The 20,551-nt window shown below is 39.7% G+C and overlaps 2 protein-coding genes across 3 annotated transcripts in view; one reads left to right on the top strand and one right to left on the bottom strand.

Moving 5' to 3' along the window:
* LOC139921006 (natural resistance-associated macrophage protein 2-like) overlaps positions 1-3,063 on the bottom strand; it is a 24,781-nt gene extending 21,718 nt beyond the window's left edge. The window contains exon 1 of the mRNA XM_071911143.2: positions 2,911-3,063. The gene's annotated coding sequence lies outside the window, so the exon portion shown is untranslated. The remainder of the gene's footprint in view (positions 1-2,910) is intronic.
* The window catches only part of ankrd52b (ankyrin repeat domain 52b), a 20,714-nt gene extending 163 nt beyond the window's left edge, over positions 1-20,551 (top strand). The window contains exons 1-28 of one of the 2 annotated variants that reach the window (XM_071911092.2): positions 24-165; positions 1,792-1,875; positions 3,590-3,668; positions 3,868-3,938; positions 4,085-4,285; positions 4,909-4,996; positions 6,485-6,627; positions 7,829-8,041; positions 8,220-8,298; positions 8,504-8,618; positions 9,302-9,384; positions 9,597-9,714; positions 10,711-10,779; positions 10,918-11,058; positions 11,224-11,283; positions 11,922-12,033; positions 12,156-12,227; positions 12,375-12,576; positions 12,888-12,975; positions 13,665-13,782; positions 13,929-14,148; positions 14,550-14,637; positions 14,738-14,821; positions 15,364-15,509; positions 15,939-16,021; positions 16,824-16,906; positions 17,912-18,003; positions 18,161-20,551. In XM_071911092.2, coding sequence (XP_071767193.2) covers positions 139-165; positions 1,792-1,875; positions 3,590-3,668; positions 3,868-3,938; positions 4,085-4,285; positions 4,909-4,996; positions 6,485-6,627; positions 7,829-8,041; positions 8,220-8,298; positions 8,504-8,618; positions 9,302-9,384; positions 9,597-9,714; positions 10,711-10,779; positions 10,918-11,058; positions 11,224-11,283; positions 11,922-12,033; positions 12,156-12,227; positions 12,375-12,576; positions 12,888-12,975; positions 13,665-13,782; positions 13,929-14,148; positions 14,550-14,637; positions 14,738-14,821; positions 15,364-15,509; positions 15,939-16,021; positions 16,824-16,906; positions 17,912-18,003; positions 18,161-18,408 — 3,207 coding nt within the window. In that variant the 5' untranslated portion in view covers positions 24-138 and the 3' untranslated portion in view covers positions 18,409-20,551. Of the gene's footprint in view, positions 1-23; positions 166-1,791; positions 1,876-3,589; positions 3,669-3,867; positions 3,939-4,084; positions 4,286-4,908; positions 4,997-6,484; positions 6,628-7,828; positions 8,042-8,219; positions 8,299-8,503; positions 8,619-9,301; positions 9,385-9,596; positions 9,715-10,710; positions 10,780-10,917; positions 11,059-11,223; positions 11,284-11,921; positions 12,034-12,155; positions 12,228-12,374; positions 12,577-12,887; positions 12,976-13,664; positions 13,783-13,928; positions 14,149-14,549; positions 14,638-14,737; positions 14,822-15,363; positions 15,510-15,938; positions 16,022-16,823; positions 16,907-17,911; positions 18,004-18,160 lie in introns of those variants that run through there. The other variant, XM_071911108.2, reaches the window with a different exon arrangement.

Raw genomic sequence — 20,551 nt, 5'->3', positions numbered from 1 at the left:
TCGCGATATCTGACAACCGTGGTTTACAGGCATCTAGCTAAATACAGCTAAGCTATATTACTTACTCGTAGAGAATGTCATGTAGTTAACGTTACACTCAGTCAATCCCAATGAAGGAGCTTCCAGGTTGATTGGGAAATGGGATTACGAAATATCATTGACCAGGTAATGTGGATAGAACAGTTCATAGTAAACACACAGCTTTTGCTGGTTTACCGTTATGTTGGCTAGATAGCTAGCCGCAACATACAACGCACTGCACTCTTTAACAGTTTTTAGCGCACAAGAAACAGCCACCTCCGCATTAATGTTTGTCTAGTAATGGTTAGCGAAATGTCGAGCAAACTTTGGCAGATAGTTACGTGCTCAGATTCAATTATCTCCATGAGTTGGTCTTACTTCTGACAAGTTAACGCCAGATAGCCACTCTGGCTAGTAAATGTCAGGTCCTTTTTCAGCGTTCACCTCATAAGGAAGCCACGGTTTCTGGCAACACTGCCTGCATAGTTGCATGCTTTAATCACCTAGGGATACATTGTTGCAGGAAACGACGGAACAAAATGTTGTACATTAGTTTTGACCTAGCCTGGACGGCCTTATGTTGCTGTGATTCATTTGCATTTAGCTAACAGACACAAAAAACTTGCACCAAAACTTTGAGTAAATCCTGGCAAATACCGTCCGTCTCCGGCAGGAAGCGGCTGGTCGAAGACGGGTTCTGATGCTCTGTCTTCATCTTTGAGCTGATACAGATTCAAGTGAAAATGACAGTCAAAGTTTCAGTTTTGTGCTTGAAACCACTTTGAACGTTTAAGAATCCACTATTTGCCCCACTACGCAAGCGCCGTTTTACGCGTGCATGTGGTGCACAGACCAAATTTCGAAGTTGTATGAAACAACATTGTGGTTTTGTACAGAAGGTTTTGCATGTTCAGACCGCATAACGTGTTTATCTGCAGAAATACACTAATGGCAGACAAAGTTGATTCACATGTTCACTGCTACCTGTCAAAGAGTATTTTTGTGGAAGACTGAAATAACAAGCAGAACAGTTATAAAAGCTGACGTTGTATTGAACCAAGTTCTGCTTTGTGGATCATATTTATGCCATATTTACCAGTGAATCCTAATTCACAAAAAGTTTTGCTGGGAGTGTTGTTCAGCTTATAGCCTACAATTAACCAAGCTTTTTTTCCTCTTTTAAAGATGCCATGAAGTTAAAAAAGATTCTTTGAGTTCTAAGTGATGTTCTTAACCACAAGGCCATCCAAGGAGATGACCAGCCAAAAAAGTCACCAAAATTATACCTTTGAGAACATTGTGCTCAATTCAGCTTCAAGTTATTTTTTCATTATTCCTGTAAATGCTCAGTGAAGGGAACATTACTCACCCTTCACTCAGGCATTTTCATTGGCATCTCCTAACAAGCTGATGATGCTACTCTGCGGCCTTGTTTCCAAGGTAACATGTATGCAAGTTTATTTTAGTTTGTCTTTGTGACAGATTAGCATGCAAGAAGAATCCCAGTAAGTTACCGCAAGTATGCTGATGGAATATGTTCAGCTGAAATCGTATTTGATCACCACCTCTTTGTTTTTTGTTGCCTGCTCCTAAAATAGAGTCACTTGAGAGCATTCGGTTCGTATTCACCAATGTACTTCACCCTCAGACCATTGAACTCGCAGAACTCCTGTATGCATTTCCTTTTTATCAGAGGAAAACATCATGAACTGACTCAGATTAGCATTTTTTGACATTTAATTATTCATATTGTTCTGTATCTGTTTTCAGTCGCCATTGGTCCAGGCTATATTCAGCCGAAATGCTGAGGAAGTGACATTTCTGTTGTGCCATAAGGAAGATGTCAACTCACTGGTAATATTTCCACATAAACTCTGCAATCACGTTTTCTCACGAGATGTTATATCAATTTGTATGAATTTTTGTATAAGTGTCAATTAAATTTAAAGTAGGCCCGCCAATGAAAATGACATAGTGTACATCATGTATTGAGATATTTGTACTGAGCTTGCACAAATAGTTCACTTTACCACCTCTGTATCTGTGCTGTAGGCCTTCTCCTGTCAGCCTGATGAAACCAATAGCTTTTCTCTCACTGTAAATTGAAACTTATACATGTTTCGGTTTCTGTTTTTGTTCTCCTGTAGTTTGCATCACTGAACATAGTCTTATTTGGACACTTATTTAATGCGTAACATCATTTAGACATTTTCTTATACAAAAAAAAAGAATACAAAAAATAACGGGCAGCAAGGTGGTTCAGTGGTTAGTACTGTTGCCTCACAGCGAGAAGGTCGTGGGTTCGAATCTCTACCCCGGTCCTTTCTGTGTGGAGTTTGCATGTTCTCCCCATGTTTGCGTGGGTTTCCTCCGGGTGCTCCGGTTTCCTCCCACAGTCCAAAGACATGCTGTGTTTGTGTAGTATCGTATATAATGTATATAATCTAGTAAAATGATGTGTAGTATGTATATGAAGTATGTAACCTATATGATGTGTGTAGATGTATATATGATGTAGTATGTATATGACATATACTGTATATTATGATGCTATGTAAAGCCCTTTGAGACATGCTTGTGATAAGGGGCTATACAAATAAACTAGACTAGACTAAAATTAATTGCTTTTAGCGCATGTAGAGCAAGAGCTGAATTAAAGTAAAGGCTCAGTTGAGATTGCACATTTATTCTAGTGCACATTATGCACAAAACAAGTCATTGCTAACAGGGCCTTTGGAGTCAGAATTGTACTCTACGAATAGATATCTGTTAATTATCTGTGTGGCTTCCAGCAGATATGTTCCACCTTGTTTCTTATAGCCATGATAGACGCCACAGCAGGGTTTCCAACACGCTTTCCATGAGTGAATGAAGATGAAGGCCATTTACCTTGTTCAGTGGTTGATTGTAATATTGATTGTAGTGTTGATCCAGGCAGGTTGGCGGTAGCGGTATGAAGGTGTTGTTTCAAAGGAATGATAATTTAAACTAATAAAAATAAGACCATAATACTATAACAAAAAGCGGTTGAAAAACTTTGTGCTGACGTCTTCCTAACAAAACTGAAAGCTGGCTACCTGTGACGCCATATGAATTACCAACAGGTCCCTACAAGTTTGACAGGTAAAGCCTTTTCAAAATAAAAGCGGTTAGGGCTTAACATTATCCATTACATAAAATTTAATTAATCCATTTTCTACCCATCTATAAATTATCTAAATTAACTAAGACATAAACCAAACCACAGGCAAAACTAAACTTGCCAATATTATCAAAATGGCTCCTACAGTCTGTTAAATACCATTATTCACATTCATACCTACACATTCCTTAGTTTGCATCACTGCTTTGGCCACTAAAAACAGCTCAATTAAAACATACATCCATTCACATTCTATCAAGTTTCAAGTGTTTGGTCATTTTGGTGAACATAAGGTTTTGGGCCTGAAAACAACAAGACAATCAGAACGGTTACAGCTCTAGCCTGTTGTGAAATTAATTAGGAGACTCAGAACCAGGACTAGATTTGATCTGGCTCCTTACTGAATGATGTCATCTATTTCCTCAGGACCAAGAACAAAGTACCCCCCTGCATGCTGCTGCGTATTTGGGTGATGTCCACATTATGGACCTCCTTATCACTTCAGGTATCAAAACTATTTATCTTATTATTAAATACTTCCTAGTGATTAAGAAGCCTATCATCAACTGAATAGTATTGTAAATTATTTGAAAATAAGCCTTTTCAGTAATGAGTGCAATGAGTCAGTCAGTTACAATAGAACTACTAAGAGCACTCGAACCAAAACAATAAAGGCTAACTTTACTTTTTGCGCTCTATTACAGGTGCAAGTGTCAACGCTAAGGACCAAGGTTGGCTGACTCCCTTGCATCGAGCAGCTGCCTCACGAAATGAAGTATGTTCCTGTTTCAAAACATAGCTGAGAGAATAAAAATGAGTCATTCCTATGGTCTTGATCACCAGATCTTAATGTTTGATAGTAAATGCTTGGTTGTAATATTCTTCAAATTTAAATATGTTATATCTGAATGTTTCTGTCAGAAGGCTGTGGGGCTGCTCCTGAAGCAGGGAGCAGAGGTCAACACACGGGACAAATTCTGGCATACACCATTACACATGGCAGCTGCAAACTGGGCTACGTGCTGCGCAGAGGCTCTGATATCACATCTGTGCAGCCTGGACACTGCTGATAGGTCAGGAAGGACGGCGCTACATCATGCAGCACACAGCGGCCATAGAGAGGTCAGTTGTAAAGTTGGTAGAATTACCCACAGTCTGACTTCCTGCTCTGTTAACATTTATGTACGGTATGTGTGACTGACAGTTATAATTTGTCCAAATACATAACAAGGCTTGAAGTTTGATTTGGTTGAGGAAAGTAAATGACTAATGGTGGCCAGTCAGGTATTTTTAGTCTAAATGTTTTTACTGATAGTTTCACCAGGGTTATTCAAAAGTAATTTGTCTCATAATGGGTTTTATTTTGCCCATACCCTGGGTGTAAATAATTCTCTATGTAAATTTACATTTGTAATAGTTTTTCAGCTGAATTTCTATAAAGTTTGCTGTGTTGGCAAAACGTAAACACAACCCAGGTGGGATAAAATTCCAAGATATGTTCGCTGAACAATTGTAATCACAGTGGACATGTTAAGGTAAAAGTTACCTTCACCAGATGCACCCTCGGTAGAGTAATACTGTTTAAAAAGGACTTTACATTTACATTCGGTCCATGGGAGCCTCTTTTGCCGAATTGTCTATGTTTATCTAACTTTAATGCCAGGTAAAAGTAAGGAGGGTCACCCAAAAGACCAATGTTCCATTTTTATGCAATGTTTTACTTGTTTTTTTATTTGTTTCTCCAGATGGTGAACTTGCTCTTGAACAAAGGGGCCAATGTGAGTGCCAGTGATGAGCAGGATAGACAGCCAATCCACTGGGCTGCATACCTCGGTAGGTGGTGCCGCTCTCCTAAAGAAATGTATGGTCACTTTTTTTTGCCAAATAAAGACTTCATCCATCTTCCATTAATGTAAGGGAAAACAGATGATTGATCCGATTTAGATTTCTCTAAAGATTTAGATTTCTCTAAATTTCTCTAAATCAGTTAAGGCGGAATGTATTTTTTAATTATGAAACATTTTAAACCAAAAGTAAAATTGCAGTAGTGTACCAAAAAAATCCTGCATTAGATTAATAATAATAATGCATTTTATTTGTACTGCACTTTTCATTCATAGTGAATCTCAAAGTGCTACAGAGTTAAAAACATTAAAAAAAACGAAGAAAAAAGAGATCGCTAACAAAAGTTAACACGAAAAAGCCTTCCTGAATAAAAAGGTTTTTAGGCCTGTCTTAAAAGAGTCCAGGGTCTGCGCTGCCCTTAGATGGTTAGGAAGGCTGTTCCACAAGCGCGGTGCAGCCGAGCAGAAGGCCCGATCCCCCATGGAGCGGAGCTTGGTACTGGGGCCCCGGAGGAGCAAGCTGTTGGTAGATCTGAGAGTGCGGATGGAGATTACACATTCCAAACAGACAACATATCATTGACTCAAAAGCGTTTGGCCCGTTTGTAATCAATATTGTATTAATCAAGTAGCATATTCCTGAACCGATTGCTCATCATTTTGTTGATTTGGCATAATTGTGTGTGTATATAGTGTATGTGTGTGTATATATATATATATATATATATATGTATGTATGTGTGTGTGTGTGTGTGTAAAATACTTTAATTGTGTATATGCATGTGTGTCTGACTGCCACATGTGTGAGTAACTAAGTTTATCCAGAGGACATGTCACTATAAATAGAAGGCAGAAAACTAAGATGGCTCTGCAACCTATGCCCCCTTTGTGGTGAAGACAGATCACATCACGACTGGGAGCTGAGTCACGCTGAGTCAAGCAGCCAGAGAGAGACAGAGTGAGACAGGATGCTAAGCAATCTGCCTTCAAAATAAAAGCATACAATTTGTTATGTTTGAAAAGTAAAAGGAAGAGGGAGGAATTTAGTTCATGATTTGAGATCATGGCTTAGTGGTAAACAAGGCCGTCCCCCAAAGAACTAATTAAAATTATACATGCATATTGCTGGTTGTAGCTGTGGCAGTTTAGATTTTTGTTATTGAAGACAATATTACAAGCAACTGCCCTCAAAGCTAGTTTACAATTCCTCTGTCTGATTGGATGGCTGTGAAATCATTGCATGATAGACCATTTGATTGGTTGAGTTGTGAATGTGACTGTCTGGAAATCTGATCCATGCATACAATTCATTTTAAAAACAATAAAGGATGCATACAAAAATTACATCTCTCTTTACATGCAGTACTATCTAACTAGCTATGCTTCAGTTTGCAAGCAGGCTAGCAGGAGAAAGGGGGATCTTGGGTGTGCTAATGCATGGCAGATGCTTGTAGTAAATGTGAGGCTCTTCTTTCAGGACATGTGGAGGTTGTGAAGCTGCTGGTGTCTCACAGTGCTGATGCGATGTGCAAGGACAAACGAGGGTACACTCCGCTCCACGCTGCAGCTGCCAGTGGACAGTTAGACGTGGTCAAATATCTGTTGAGACTGGGGGTGGAGGTAAAGTGGCTTGGTCACATCGCTATTTGAAAATGGAAATCGTTTTTCATTTTGAGACATTTCTACAAAAGCCAAATGTTTTTCCATGTATTGACATCCTGTAAAGGACAATTATATTTTTAACTCATTTTCTATATTGCCCCTCTATTACATCAGATCCTGTCTATTGGTTAATTATCCAGCCTTTTCTGAATGCGTAGCTAGCTTCAATTCAACAATTTCACCATTTTGAGAGTAATGTCAGATGTGTAGTTTAGCTTCAGTACTGTACTGTACAGTACAGTATTTTCAGTTTTTTCAAGTTAGTTTTTTTATGATTATTGCAACCAAATGTGCTTGATCTTTGTACAGCATTTTTGAATACAAGTAGGAATTAAAGGCCAAAGTGAAGATATTGCTGAACATTGGGAGCCAGTATCTTCTAAGTGATGGTGATGTGCTTGTTGACAGGTGCTCTAGTTGGATACTGTGGCAAAATTGAGCCAAAGGGTGTTAAATTCCTTAAAATGATCAAAAAATCAAAAAATGTTTGACACTGTTCACACAAATCATCTCATTACAGTTTTCATGGACAAACAGATGGCTCCACAATTACACTCTCAACAGACAACAATTTGTAGTTGCAAGTGGTTGAACATGATGGGCCGTTAATTACGTGGTGTCCTGCAGGGCTCCATTCTTGGGCCCATGTTGTTCCTGGTCTGCATCCGTGACCTTGCTGCTGCATCCTCATCAGCGCTTACTGTGCTTTTTGCTGATGATACCAGTTCATCTTGTTGCATAATAAATCTTTACATTCACAGATGAAGCTAATACTGTTGTAGAAAAACTCTCCAAATGATTTCAGCTAAGCAAACTATTCCTCACTATAAAACAATATGAACTAAAAAACAAAACAGAGAGCTTGTCTCTCCCTAAGAATGAATTAAAGTAATCAGATTTTCTCAACCAGATTCCTTGGAGTCATTGGTTAAACTTTGAGATGGAAAAAGACATATTGTCTGTTTTTTTTTGTTGTTTTTAAAAAAAAAGACATCTCTTGGTATCATCAGCAAAGTCAAAATGTCCTTTAACACTATATTCTAGTATAATTTAACCATGCTTCACATACTGCAGTATTGCTTGGGCAGCCATAGAAGGCTATCACCCTATAAAACGACCAGACATACTTATTTTTGTACTTGCCTCCTCTGTCTCTCAGATTGATGAAGCCAACGCCTTTGGGAACACAGCGCTCCACATGGCCTGCCATGCGGGGCAGGAGGCTGTGGCCAGTGAGCTGGTGAACAACGGTGCCAACATCAACCAGCCCAACCACCACGGCTACACACCGCTGCATCTGGCTGCCGTCTCCTCCAGTGGGGCGCTCTGTCTTGAGCTGCTCATCAACAATGGTGCTGATGTCAACATGCAGGTGAACAACGTTTTTAAGAAGTGTATTTGAAAAAATAAATGATTCAAAATTGGTATTTACAGATTCTAGTCATTGGTCAGAGGATTAAAAGTACAATCTGCAGGTACATTTTCTGATGTTTTGTGCTTTTGTCTTTTTAATAACAAAATGTGTTGTTTGCATTTCCTGTGTTTAACAGAGTAAAGAAGGGAAGAGCCCTCTGCATATGGCCGCTATTCATGGGCGCTTCACACGCTCCCAGATCCTTATCCAAAATGGTAACGTAAATGGGGGCGCTGCAAAGCACTTGACAAAATATTTACAGTATCCAAGACATCACATTGTAATGCATGAATGATTGTGAAAAGATTAAATTGTGTCTCAAGTTTGATACCTGACTCACCTAACCATGCAGAAGAGCATGTGAAATATCCCACTCCAAAACACTGAGCACTTCCTCTTTCCTTGTCCCTCTTTGTCCAGGTGGGGAGATTGACTGTGTCGATGTGTATGGTAATACTCCTCTTCATGTTGCTGCTAGGTATGGTCACGAGCTGCTGATCAGCACCCTGATGACAAATGGTGCTGACGCAGCCAAGTAAGTCTCTCTCTCTCTCTCTGTCTCTCTCTTTCTGTCCCTGCCCCCCCCTATCCATAGTAGAACAAAACACAAATGGCCGGTTGTGAAAATGTATTATTGCCAAGTACTCCATACTGCCTCAGAGTCATTTTAAGCCAAGCGTAGCCATGACAAAATTCTCATACAGACATTGAAAAGCAAAATGCATTTCAGTGGCCACCTGAAAATAACGTATTAGCAGTGTGCTGATGTTAATAGTGTGTAGTCTTCAAAAGTCATCGGACATTGAGAATTTTTGTCTACAGCACATAGTCACATCTTTATTCAAATTCTTGTTGCACCATGAAAAGAGACCATGTATAAAACGTCTTCATTTGATCATTTGATATGCCAGAAAATAGCCTCAAAAATAAGTTGACAGTGTGCAATTGAAGGCCATTGACGTTTTGTTATTTCACATTTTAAGTGGAAAAAAAAAAAAAAAAAGAGTATGGCAGCCAAAACATCAACCTGTCAAATGACTTGTCAATGTGTAACCCTCCAATCTAAAATAATACACTGTATAGTAGGAACAGTAAGGCAGATTTCTTTGCATTAAACAACCTATTTCAGACTTCTGAATGGCTTCCATCCTGTTAGTACTGAGATAATTGTTTCCTGACTTAACACATACTGTATTATCTGTCTTCTAATCTTTCAAGGCAAGGGATTCATGGGATGCTTCCAATACATTTGGCTGTGCTCTACGGGTTTCCAGGCTGTTGTCGCAAGTTACTGTCTTCAGGTGTGTATCTATATATATATATGTATCTATATGTTGGATGTATATTTGATGTCTCTAGTTGTGTTCCTTGGTAAAATCTGATTTTCTAAGGCGTTCAGAAAGCATTATCCTCCTCTGGGATATCCCTCTTTACATTTTAATTACTGATGCAACTCAAAATGTGTCCACAGGTTATCTTTACTAAGTGTTTTTGCTGTGTGTCTGTCCTTCAGGTCAATTGTACAACATTGTGCCGTCTCTGACCAGTGGCCACATGCCGCCAGTTGGGTTTGATATAAACACCCCAGACAACCTGGGGAGGACCTGCCTGCATGCTGCTGCCTCTGGAGGGTGAATGAATACACACACACACACACACACACTCACTCACTCACTCACTCACTCACTCACTCACTCACTCACTCACTCACTCACTCACTCACTCACTCACTCACTCACTCACTCACTCACTCACTCACTCACTCACTCACTCACTCACTCAGGGTTTGTATGTCTGTTGCATGCCACCATTAGGCTTTATGGCTTTTTAATTCCAAACAAACTGTGAAAACATTAAGCATTTCACACTAAACACCTGTGTTGGCCAGGGAACTTTACTTCGGCCTCCTGGCAAGTAATTTAGTGGAAGATTTTCACCAGGAGAGAGGACAGATCTAATATCTGCACCTTACAAATGCTAAGATGCATTCTCTTTTTCAGTTTCCTCAGGCAAGTGCTCTGTTTCAGGCTCCCAGTTTTAGGTTTTGTTTTTATTTATTTTTTTGTGTGTAAATGGAACGACAATATTTTCAATATATGAAGTTGCAAAACATTTGCGAAAATCAAGTTTCAGATTTGAGTTGAGTTTTGCAATGTTTTTTTACACAAATGTTGATCACAAGTACAACAACGTGTCTTAAAACATTTGTGGACAAATAATGATGACTATGTGCTCCCCAGCCAAATGTCCAGTACAACAGTGGAATTGATGGTGAAGAGAATTATATCTAAGAGTGCAGTAAAGTCTGTTCTACTTCTATTAACAACTAATTTTTGACCTTCATGATTTCTGTTTTGCCTGTTTGTGCAAAGTAGTGGTATCAGCGAGAGAAACACCACTGTCTCAAAGTGGAGCTATTAATTTTTTCATAATCTATGGCTGTTGTTTGCCTGGTCAAGAGGTGTGCAGCAGAAAAAAACAACCCAACAAAAGCCTAAAACAGATCTTTAATTTTCAAGTAAAATTAGTAAAGATGACCTTAATTTGTCAAGCACGGTTGTAATTGATAGACACTCAATTGAGAGAGTTCTTAAATAAACTAACTTTATGTTTTTTCCTTGTGGCAGAAATGTTGACTGTCTCAACTTGCTGTTAAATTGTGGTGCTGACTCCAGTATAAAGGATAATTTGGGAAGGTAAGTAGTCCTACTTAAAAAAAAAAACCTATACAAGTAGATTATCATCAGCACTGATTAAGCATTGATTAAAACATTTATCACTTAATGGACATTAAGCTGCTTGATATCCCGACTGTCCCCTGTTCTCCCTCCCAGAGCTCCTTTGCACTACGCTGCAGCCAATGGGAACAGCCACTGCACAATCGCCATGGTGAGAGCCAGTGCTGAGGTCAATGAGCTCGATCTGACGGGCTGCAGCCCCCTGCACTACGCTGCTGCTTCACACACCTTCCGCGGGTGAGAGATGGTGCACACACATTTTACTCACTTTAAAAGTTAACAAGGAAAGCGTCCCTTGGTTTGAGAGAAGCTGCTGAACTTGATGCCTGACTTGATGTTCAGCAGCTCATCATGAACCTGATCGACATGCAGGTTTAAAAACATCCTTCTTTCTTCCCACAGAGGGGACAGACATGACTCTGACACTGACCACAGTGCGGAAAGGGAAAAGGAGGCCTTTTTGTAAGTCACAGATCACTCAGATCATAGACCATAGAGCGTCTTGGAACTTTACACATGAGGCATGCTGTTCTGTGCAGGTTGGGAACTGTAGAAAAAATCTTGGTAAAATATTGTCCTTCCAGGGGAATTTTATAGTCATCATATAAAAACAAATCCATGCTTCAGATCCAGTTAAAGTACCGTAGTCAGAAACTTAAGAACTAGGGTCCTCAATAGCCTTGTCGCCAAGCATCTCAACTTCCACTTTAATCTAGATCACTATGCAAATCACTATGCAAACTCTCAGTGCACTAACTAACTACTGGGTATCCCAGTTCAGCATGAAATATAAATTGAAATATGTATTGCACTAATGTAACAGGCATAACCTTTCCATTTTGCAATATATTTAAAGGACAGTTTATGAGAAGCTGAAGCAGAGACGAGGGGAAAAAGTCAAGGGCAGATTTCTGCAGCTTTTTCCATCTCTGCTACTAAAAAAGTAATGGGGAGTGAATGTTTTCAAGCCACTTTATGTAATTTATTTCTTTGATTATTTGATCTTGCGGGAAGATATACAGTAGAGATGCTGGACAGGATTACATGGGCTTCTGGTTCCTCTTGTCAATACTTAATAGGTCCTCTCTGTCTGTGTGTAGATGTTTAGAGTACCTGCTGGACAACGGGGCGAACCCAACTCTGAAGAACAGCAAGGGTTACAGTGCCGTCCACTATGCAGCCGCTCATGGGAACAAGCAGCACCTGGAACTAGTGAGTGGCACCTCTGATTTCGAGAGATTGATTCTGCTAAGTGCCTTGTTTGTTTGTTTTTCCAGTGTTAATTGATTGCATGCTAAACCTAATTCATCTTTTCTGTTTTTTTCAACTTGCAGCTCTTGGAGATATCTTTTAACTGTCTGGGAGAAGTTGAAAGTAATGTTCCAGTCAGTCCTCTGCACTTAGCTGTGAGTGCACCTCCATATTCTCCCTAATTCAAACACCCCAAATCACCCTCTTATTCGCTCGATGACAGAGATAAACACACGTTAAGACCACTTTATTTACATGTCTTTTCATCTTCTTTTGATATGTGTTCTACCTCTACTTTTCAGGCGTATAATGGACACTGCGAGGCGCTGCGTTTGCTGTCTGAGACGTTAGTGAGTCTGGATGTGCGTGACATCGAGGGCCGCACTGCGCTCCACCTGGCTGTCCAGAGAGGCTTTGCCCGGTGTGTGGAGGTGCTGCTGAAACACCAAGCCTCCTGCACACTCAAGGAGCACAAACACAAGTGGACTCCTCTCCACGCTGCAGGTGTGTGTGTGTGTGTGTGTGTGTGTGGGTGTTGGATCCTGGAAAGTGTTGGGGGGCGTGTAGGACAGGAGGAGGGCTTATGACAATCTTTTCATTTACATTTTAGCTGATGTACACTGCAGGTTGGGTTTCAATGACACATGGCTGTTGATAGACACATTGGTTCTTGCAATGATCAAAACTGAGACCTTATGGTGAAGACATTTTGATTAAAAACAAATTATGCCATAACTTCCTTTTTCCATGTTAAAAATGTTTCTGTTGCTGTTATTTTTGTTAATATGGATATTTTTTTACCTTTTCACATCCAGCTGCCGAGGGCCAAATGGACTGTCTGCTCATACTGGTCAACAAGGAGGAAACTGCAGACATTATCGACAGTATAGATGAACAGGGACAGTGAGTCACTTAAACTCTTATGCTCTCATTTGTTGCTATTTGCAATAAGCCCCCCCAGACCAATTAGGTAAACACGCGCCATTTTCAGCAATTAGTAATCTATATGCAAACCAATGTTCTGATTTGTGCTTTTTGGTTTTAAATCGAGGAAAACAGACCGAGCTGTGTCAAATTTCATAGTTCAAGTTTGAGAGAAACTGTGTACCTTCACACCCTCTCAAGTGCATAATAACTGATTATAAATACTTATTATAGTTAATAATTAGCTAATAATCGGACAGTAACACAGTAGGAAATAAAGTGGCTGGATCGGAGACAAAGGAATAGTGCATTGTTTGTATTGATATTCTTTATTCTAGCTGTTAAAACCAATTAGCTCTACTTGCTCCAATGTACAGGCAGCCTCCCACCAGTGTGTGATGTCAGGAAGCAACAACTTAATCCTTCAGAGGCATTTGTTGGCCGTTTTAATTTACTGCCAGCTATTTGATTGTTTGATATTTTTTAATTAACAGATTTTTCTCAAAAATCTACCAAGTGATGTCAAAGCTGCCAGATCAGTCTGCCCACCCAAGGCTATTTTTACCACTCCAATATGATCTAATATAGCTGGACATCAGCTGGACAGTAGCCTATGCTGGCAACACTGATTATGCGGGACAACAAAGCATTGTTATTTTTGTATGCAGGACGGCTCTTATGTTGGCAGCTCTGGGCAGTCACACAGATTGTGTCCACATCCTGCTGGAGAAAGGAGCTGAGGCTGATGCTGCAGACAAGAAGGGCCGCACTGCCTTACACAGAGCTGTGAGTGTGTTTGTGTGCATGCATGTCCCATCACTTTTAATTGGACTTCGTAATTCTGTAAAGAGGGAATATGTCCCTTTTATAGTGTCTTGGACGTTCCAAATAATTTTCCCACTCGCACCACACCCCCTGTCCTCCCGCTGCAGGCCGTGATGGGTAGTGAGGACTGTGTGTGTGCCCTGTTGGAGCATGGGGCCTCTGCTCTGTGCAGGGATTCTCAGGGAAGGACCCCGCTGCACCTCGCAGCGTCCTGCGGCCACACAGAGCTCCTCCGCAGTTTGGTAAAGGCTGCTATGCAAGCTGACTCCCTGGACTCCATGCTGGACTACAGAGGCTACACGCCCACTCACTGGGCTGCCTACCATGGTGAGACATTTATGGCAAGCATACAATGTACTGAGAAAGTGCTTTCAACAAAATGGGTGTGTAAATCACAGACTAGCAAGAGGAACTGAAAGGCAGCACAAGCTGGCAGGAAGAAATGAAGTGAAATTGATAACTTGTATGGTGAGAGTTGAGGTGGATTGTAGGCTGTACTAAATAAATGAGTCTTGGCTCTGTACTCAAGAACCAAGACACTAACATTTCCATTCCACTGCGTTATTTCAGCCATAGGAGTGTTGCTCTCTGTTGTTGGTTGTCTTATCAAATTGCTGGCATGGTTATACAATTTCTCATTTGGTTATGGCAGGGATATTGCCATAACCTGCTTTGTTGGTTGGTTGTGTGTATTAATCATTTGTCAATTTGTTGCCTGTGTCTTGTAGGGCATGACGGCTGTTTACGCATTTTACTTGAAAACAAACTATTCAGTATCCAGGAAGGAAATCCCTTCACTCCATTGCACTGTGCTCTGTGAGTACCATGATCAAATTGCTAATCACTTGTCTATAATATGAGTTTATATAAGGTTATTTTTCAGAATTTATTAACTTTCTCTTATTCTCGTGTGCAGAATTAATGGCCATGATGGTGCTGCTGAACTTCTGGTAAAGACTGCTGGCACCCAAATGGTTAATATTAAAGATGCCAAAGAAAGGTGAGTCTCTCATAGCATTGGAAGTAGATGTTGGGAATGTAAAATTATTTGGCATTTCAATTCAGCCAGTCTGCCAACAGTGATGATGCGCTGGTAATCAAATCACAAGTATTCACGACTAATGTGACACTTTGTCTGTTGAACTAAGGGTGTTTGATCTAGGAAATCCAACAAAATAGCACTTTTTATTCAAAAGATAGTTTAGAAAATGGCAAAATAGATACAGTACATACACAGACATGGTCATTAGAATCATATTTCTTTCCAACTTCAAATTCATTGATAACTGCAATCTACAATTTCTTTTAACTTGTGATATGTTGTTGTCTTTAGCAGTACAAGAAACTTCACTAAAGTTATAAGAATGCTTATTGTTGCAAAAAGACCAAGTGCAGGTGTTAGGGACAATTTTGATATGATATTAAAATAAATAACTACCATTTTGCATCATCTTTCCAAAAAGATCCAAATTTCAGTGTATTTTAATGTTCAGAGATGGCTAATCTGTCTGCTTGTGTTTGGTGGCTGTCCTGTGCCTGTAGGACCCCGCTGCATGCGGCTGCTTATTCTGAAAACGTTGCTGGGCTCCAGCTGGTCCTGGCCCAGGGGGCAGAGGTCAATGCTGTGGACCACTCTGGACGCTCCGCTCTTATGGTTGCCGCTGACTGTGGACAGACCATGGCTGTTGGTATGTGATTGAAATACTGTGGGTCTAGTATAGGACTAGTCCATTGCTCCTATCTGCACCTCAGAAGAGGATGGATTTCAGTTCAGGTAGAGGAGAAAGAAATCTGATATATCTTCAAGAGATACTCAGCATCCCTCCCACATCCATCAACTTTCTCTATTTGTAACTGATCACGCTTCTGTCATGTTTAAAAAACAAAATTTTCTACTTTTTTCCCTTAAAATTATTTATTACCCAGCACTTCTCAATCATACATGGTGATTCAAGGGACAAAGGAATAATTGTTACATCTATTACGTGGGTGCTGAGTTGTTTCTACTGCTGTCCTCATTGTGAGTCGCTCCAGATAAGACTAAGAGCATCAGCTGAATGTCTAAAATATAAAAGCACCCTGTCATTGTCAGAAATGTCTTATTCTCTCCATTCCAGAGCTCCTACTGCACCAGGCTAAGCCAGACCTGACCCTGCTGGATGTCAACGATAACACCGCCCTTCACTTAGCCTGCAGCAAGGTCACATACACACACTCACACACACAATGCCACAGACTTGCATCCATTCCCTAAACCCTCACCTTCACCATAACTACTCAGTACCAGGCTCTCACCCAAAAGTGAACATTTTAAAGACGTTTTGAACTTAAAACTATACCTGTTTTCTCTCTCTCTCTCTCTGTCTCTCCCACACATTCACACACATGTACACCAGACCACTTACAGTTTGTCGGATCAGTGTGTCGTATGTGTCATATGTGTCGTAACTGATAATGTAATAACTTGTGAAAATGTAATAAAATATCCCTCTAAATCGGACTATGGGGTTTAGGTATTAATATCTGTGACACTTTATAATTATTGTTGTGTCTGACCTGTATGGGTTTTTTTTTTTTTTTGTAGTTTTTTATACACAACTGCACTTTTTACGCAAGACAAAGGCATACAAAAATTTCTGGAAACTGACAATAAAGTAATCTAATCAAAAATATGTTAATGCTAATAATTGATGATGCAATAATAATGTTGCCTAACAATGTAATAACTCATAAGGGTAAGAAGAATGTAGTAACCCGAGTTACATTCATTATTATTCATTATTATGGCATCATCAGGTAAACATATTTTACACCCTTGATAAAGTAATAGTTGCGGGTTAATGTAATAATGTGTTATAACAATATCCAGAAATGTATTACATAACCAGATTTTATAAAATTTTTGACTCATTTATAGTGCCATTTTATTACATTTTGACAAGGTATTACATTATTCGGCAGTTGGTACATTATGAGCTGCTGCAATGTGTTTTACTCTGCAGGGTCATGAGATGTGCGCCCTGTTGATCCTCGGTGAGATCAGCGACACTTCCCTCATAAATGCAACAAACGGCGCACTCCAAATGTGAGTTCGCATTTTAAAGTTGCCTGGAAGCACTGGCCACTAAACTCGCTTTCTATTCATGAGAAATACCACTGCAATTCACTATTCAGATATGTATTCATGAGCCATACAGCTGCTTTTGCTCAAACTATCACATATTGCAGAGAGGTAGTTTGGAATTTAAGAACAAGAGAAACTACCAGTTTGGATTCTGAAATGAATCATTCAAGGTGTTTGTTGCATCCTCAAACAGTTAATGTCCCAAGTGGAACCCATTCATTGTTCTGATCTGCGACCAGGCTGGGTGTGTGTCCATAGACAAAGAATGCAGCTAATGCTAACTGGTTGAAGTCTCTTTACTTTTAAGACTCTTTGCCTATAACCATAAACAAGAGAGAAGAGTTTGTCTCATCTCCTAACCTCCCTACCTTTTGAAATTTCCATGGAAATTTAACAAGGAAAAGATAGAAAAGGTGACTGTGAGAGCATCCAAGGGGAGTTTGTGGGAACATACGCAACATGCACATTCTGGTTCACTTTTTGTTCTACAATAAAAATACAATTAATTTGGATGTAAATGTTCAAACAAACATTCTACAACCTCAAAGAAGGTCTGTCATTCAATGTCACTGGAGTTATAGGCTGTACATCCCAAGATACCACAGAGTTTTTGGCCATTTTTCTGTTATTGCTGCTTCATTGTATGGTACTCAGGGGAGCGTGACAGGAATTATAGGGAGGAAAGGAGGGATATGGCATGTGACAAAGGTGGTGAACTTGACTCATGATGATGTCAGTATGTTTTGCACCTTATCTGCTGATCCAACAGGGCGCCCTGACATCAAAGTTTCTTTATTTGGTTTCTAGCTTAGGAAGAGAGTTACCCATGTTCACAGCATTGACTCGACTAGCATCAGCCACAGGAATGACGCATGTGAATTCTTACATTTGGTGGCATTCCCCTTAAACTCTTCTCTCTCTGATCAAACTTGTTTCTCTCTCCCTGTACTCCTCGTCCTCATGCAGGCCGCTTCATATTGCAGCGAGGAATGGCCTGGCGACTGTAGTGCAGGTGTTACTCAGCAGAGGAGCAGCAGTGATGGCTGTAGATGAGGAGGGTAAGCAGTTCTGTTAAATACGTAAACAAGTCTTATTTCTGTGCGAGGGTTTAAAGGTAGCTCATGTGTCTGCCAAACATAAATCACTGACGGCAACAACAACATATGAAATGACTGGATAAGGATTCATCTGCCTGTTTGCTGTCTTCCTCTGCAGGCCACACACCGGCGTTGGCCTGCGCCCCAAACAAGAATGTGGCAGACTGTCTGGCCCTCATCCTCTCTACCATGAAGCCTTTCCCTCCCAAAGAGGCCAGCGCTGTCACAGCCTCCCACTTCAACCCCATCCTGAAACACTGTGGCATTGCTGTCACCTGTGGGTCCATGGCCAATGGCAAGCTATGTCACGCTTATGTTAAGGATCGCCAAAGCACAATCAGTCTGCAGGGGTGTCTGACTGAGTGAAACCCATCCCAGTGTCCCGTGTTCTGTTCCCTTTCGTTTCAACTGGTTGGAGTCCAGCTGGGAAGTTTGTGTGTGTGTGTGTGTGTGTGTGTGTGTGAATGTGTATGTGCACGCGCACCTGTGCGTGCATGTGTGTGTGTGCAAGTGCATTTCTGCATATTGCTACTTTATCTCGATAATGTTCAAAAAATCTTAACTGGTGCTGTAAAACTTTATGCAACTAATAAGACTCTATTTTATCCTATTTTCTAATCCTGGCCAGGGTGCAGTAGAGACGGTGAAACTGAAATAATCAAATTCTTCTAATATCATCATGACCTTGATAAGTTACATGTCAGTGTTGTTGAAATAACAGATTTATAAGCATGTGTATAGTTATATAGGTATAGTTTATTGAGACTAGTATAAGCTTAGTATAATTCTTGAAATAAAGTTAACTTTTTACTTGTACAAAGAAATTTACCTTGCAAATCCCAAATTACTGAGAATTGACCTCAGGTGATACTAAACATGGCTTCAATGTGTACTGTAGGTGCGATATAAAGCACATCTTGAGCTGTAAAATATAACAAGTAAAATATAACTGAAGTAGTCAAGTGAGGAAGAGAGGAAAATGGGCAAATGAAAGGAGAACTCTGCAGAAATATATATAATGACATGTTGATAGGAGCACAACTGACCATCAGAGAACAGAAGTATGTATCTTTTACGCTCAGACCGTTTGTTTGTGGTCTTTTTCAGGTGCCTTGTGTCCTTGGTAAATGTGACATTTGACCTTTTGTTGTCACTATAATGTTATCAATACACCATAAGTTGAATTTTAGGAAACAGAAATTACTGTTTTTTTTTAGACTTGATTTTCTGCACGAGTTCTTTTATCTCCCGCTCGTGGAATATCCCCTGTAGCCACACTTCCACTGTCACTGAAGGGGAACGGCAAGTTGTACATTTGGGTGTTAGATATTTCAAGACACTAAACAAATCTCTGCCTACGGAATATTCCAAATACTTTGAGACTGAAAATTAAAGCGGCTCTTGTGGAACTGTTCCGTAGGCAAAGAGGGGAAATAAGAAAAATTGGCAGAGCTTACAGACGTCTTATGTGTTTTGTTTTTTACTTATTGTTTTTCACTTGTTAAATATGTTCGCACAATAGGCCCCTAAGATGAAAGAAACTACATTTAATAGAGCTGCTAAGATGTCACTGCCTTTGTCTTTAAATATATTATTCAGCTTTTTATTCTGCATTTAATGGTAACATTTTTATGTAATTCGATACACACAGCCTGTGATATTTTTCCCTTTTCCCTGCTGTTTTTCTGTTTTCCCTCTAGCAATAACAGCTTTAAAGAGTAATTTAAAATGGGTTTTAAATTATTTGCACTGCAACATCAAAGTTTACATTTGATAAAAAGTATCCCCCTTTGTCCACATTTTGTGGTACGAAAAATTCTAAATGCATTTATTAGATTTTTTGGTGTGTGTGTTTTAGGTCTATGCAAATATTCTATAAAATTAGAAAGGATATTTTACAAACTTAACTTTCACAGTAGAAATCAAGCTTGTGTGATTGTTCACTCCTTTGTTTCATCTGGACGAAATTGCCTTACTGACAAAAATCTGTGAAACATTTCACATCATGTGTTTCTCAGATTTAAACTTTAGGTTGTAGTGAAATGCTTTGAGCAATGTTTGTCTGTCAGAATTGTTCCAGTTGAGCTTTTCATGCGAACAAATCGGGTGTCTTCCATATATCTCAGTGAGATTTCAGGGTGTAGGGTGGACTGTTGAATACTCTAGCACAGTGTGGTTGACTTGTGGATGGCATTCAAGTCCACTTCCTGAGACGTGAACGAAACAAATAAATCATTACCGTCTGACAACTGATGTGAATTTTTCTTGTCCCTGTCCCAATGGATTTCCATGGTAAAATGTAACAAGAATATGTGCTTTAAAATACCAATATCAGTCAAAATGTCCACCATGTCTAATGTGGTGGTACATTGTTACAAAAATGTTTGACTTTTTGGTTGATTATGTACAGTATATTTAATAGTATTTCATGTATATCCAAAACAAAGGAGGTTAATGTTTGTATTAGTCTGATAATGATAATGTTTACATGTAATGCAATCACAAAACT

Source organism: Centroberyx gerrardi, chromosome 5 (assembly GCF_048128805.1).
Source record: "Centroberyx gerrardi isolate f3 chromosome 5, fCenGer3.hap1.cur.20231027, whole genome shotgun sequence".
NCBI classification, from domain to species: domain Eukaryota; kingdom Metazoa; phylum Chordata; class Actinopteri; order Beryciformes; family Berycidae; genus Centroberyx; species Centroberyx gerrardi.
This window is presented reverse-complemented; position numbering and strand designations above follow the sequence as displayed.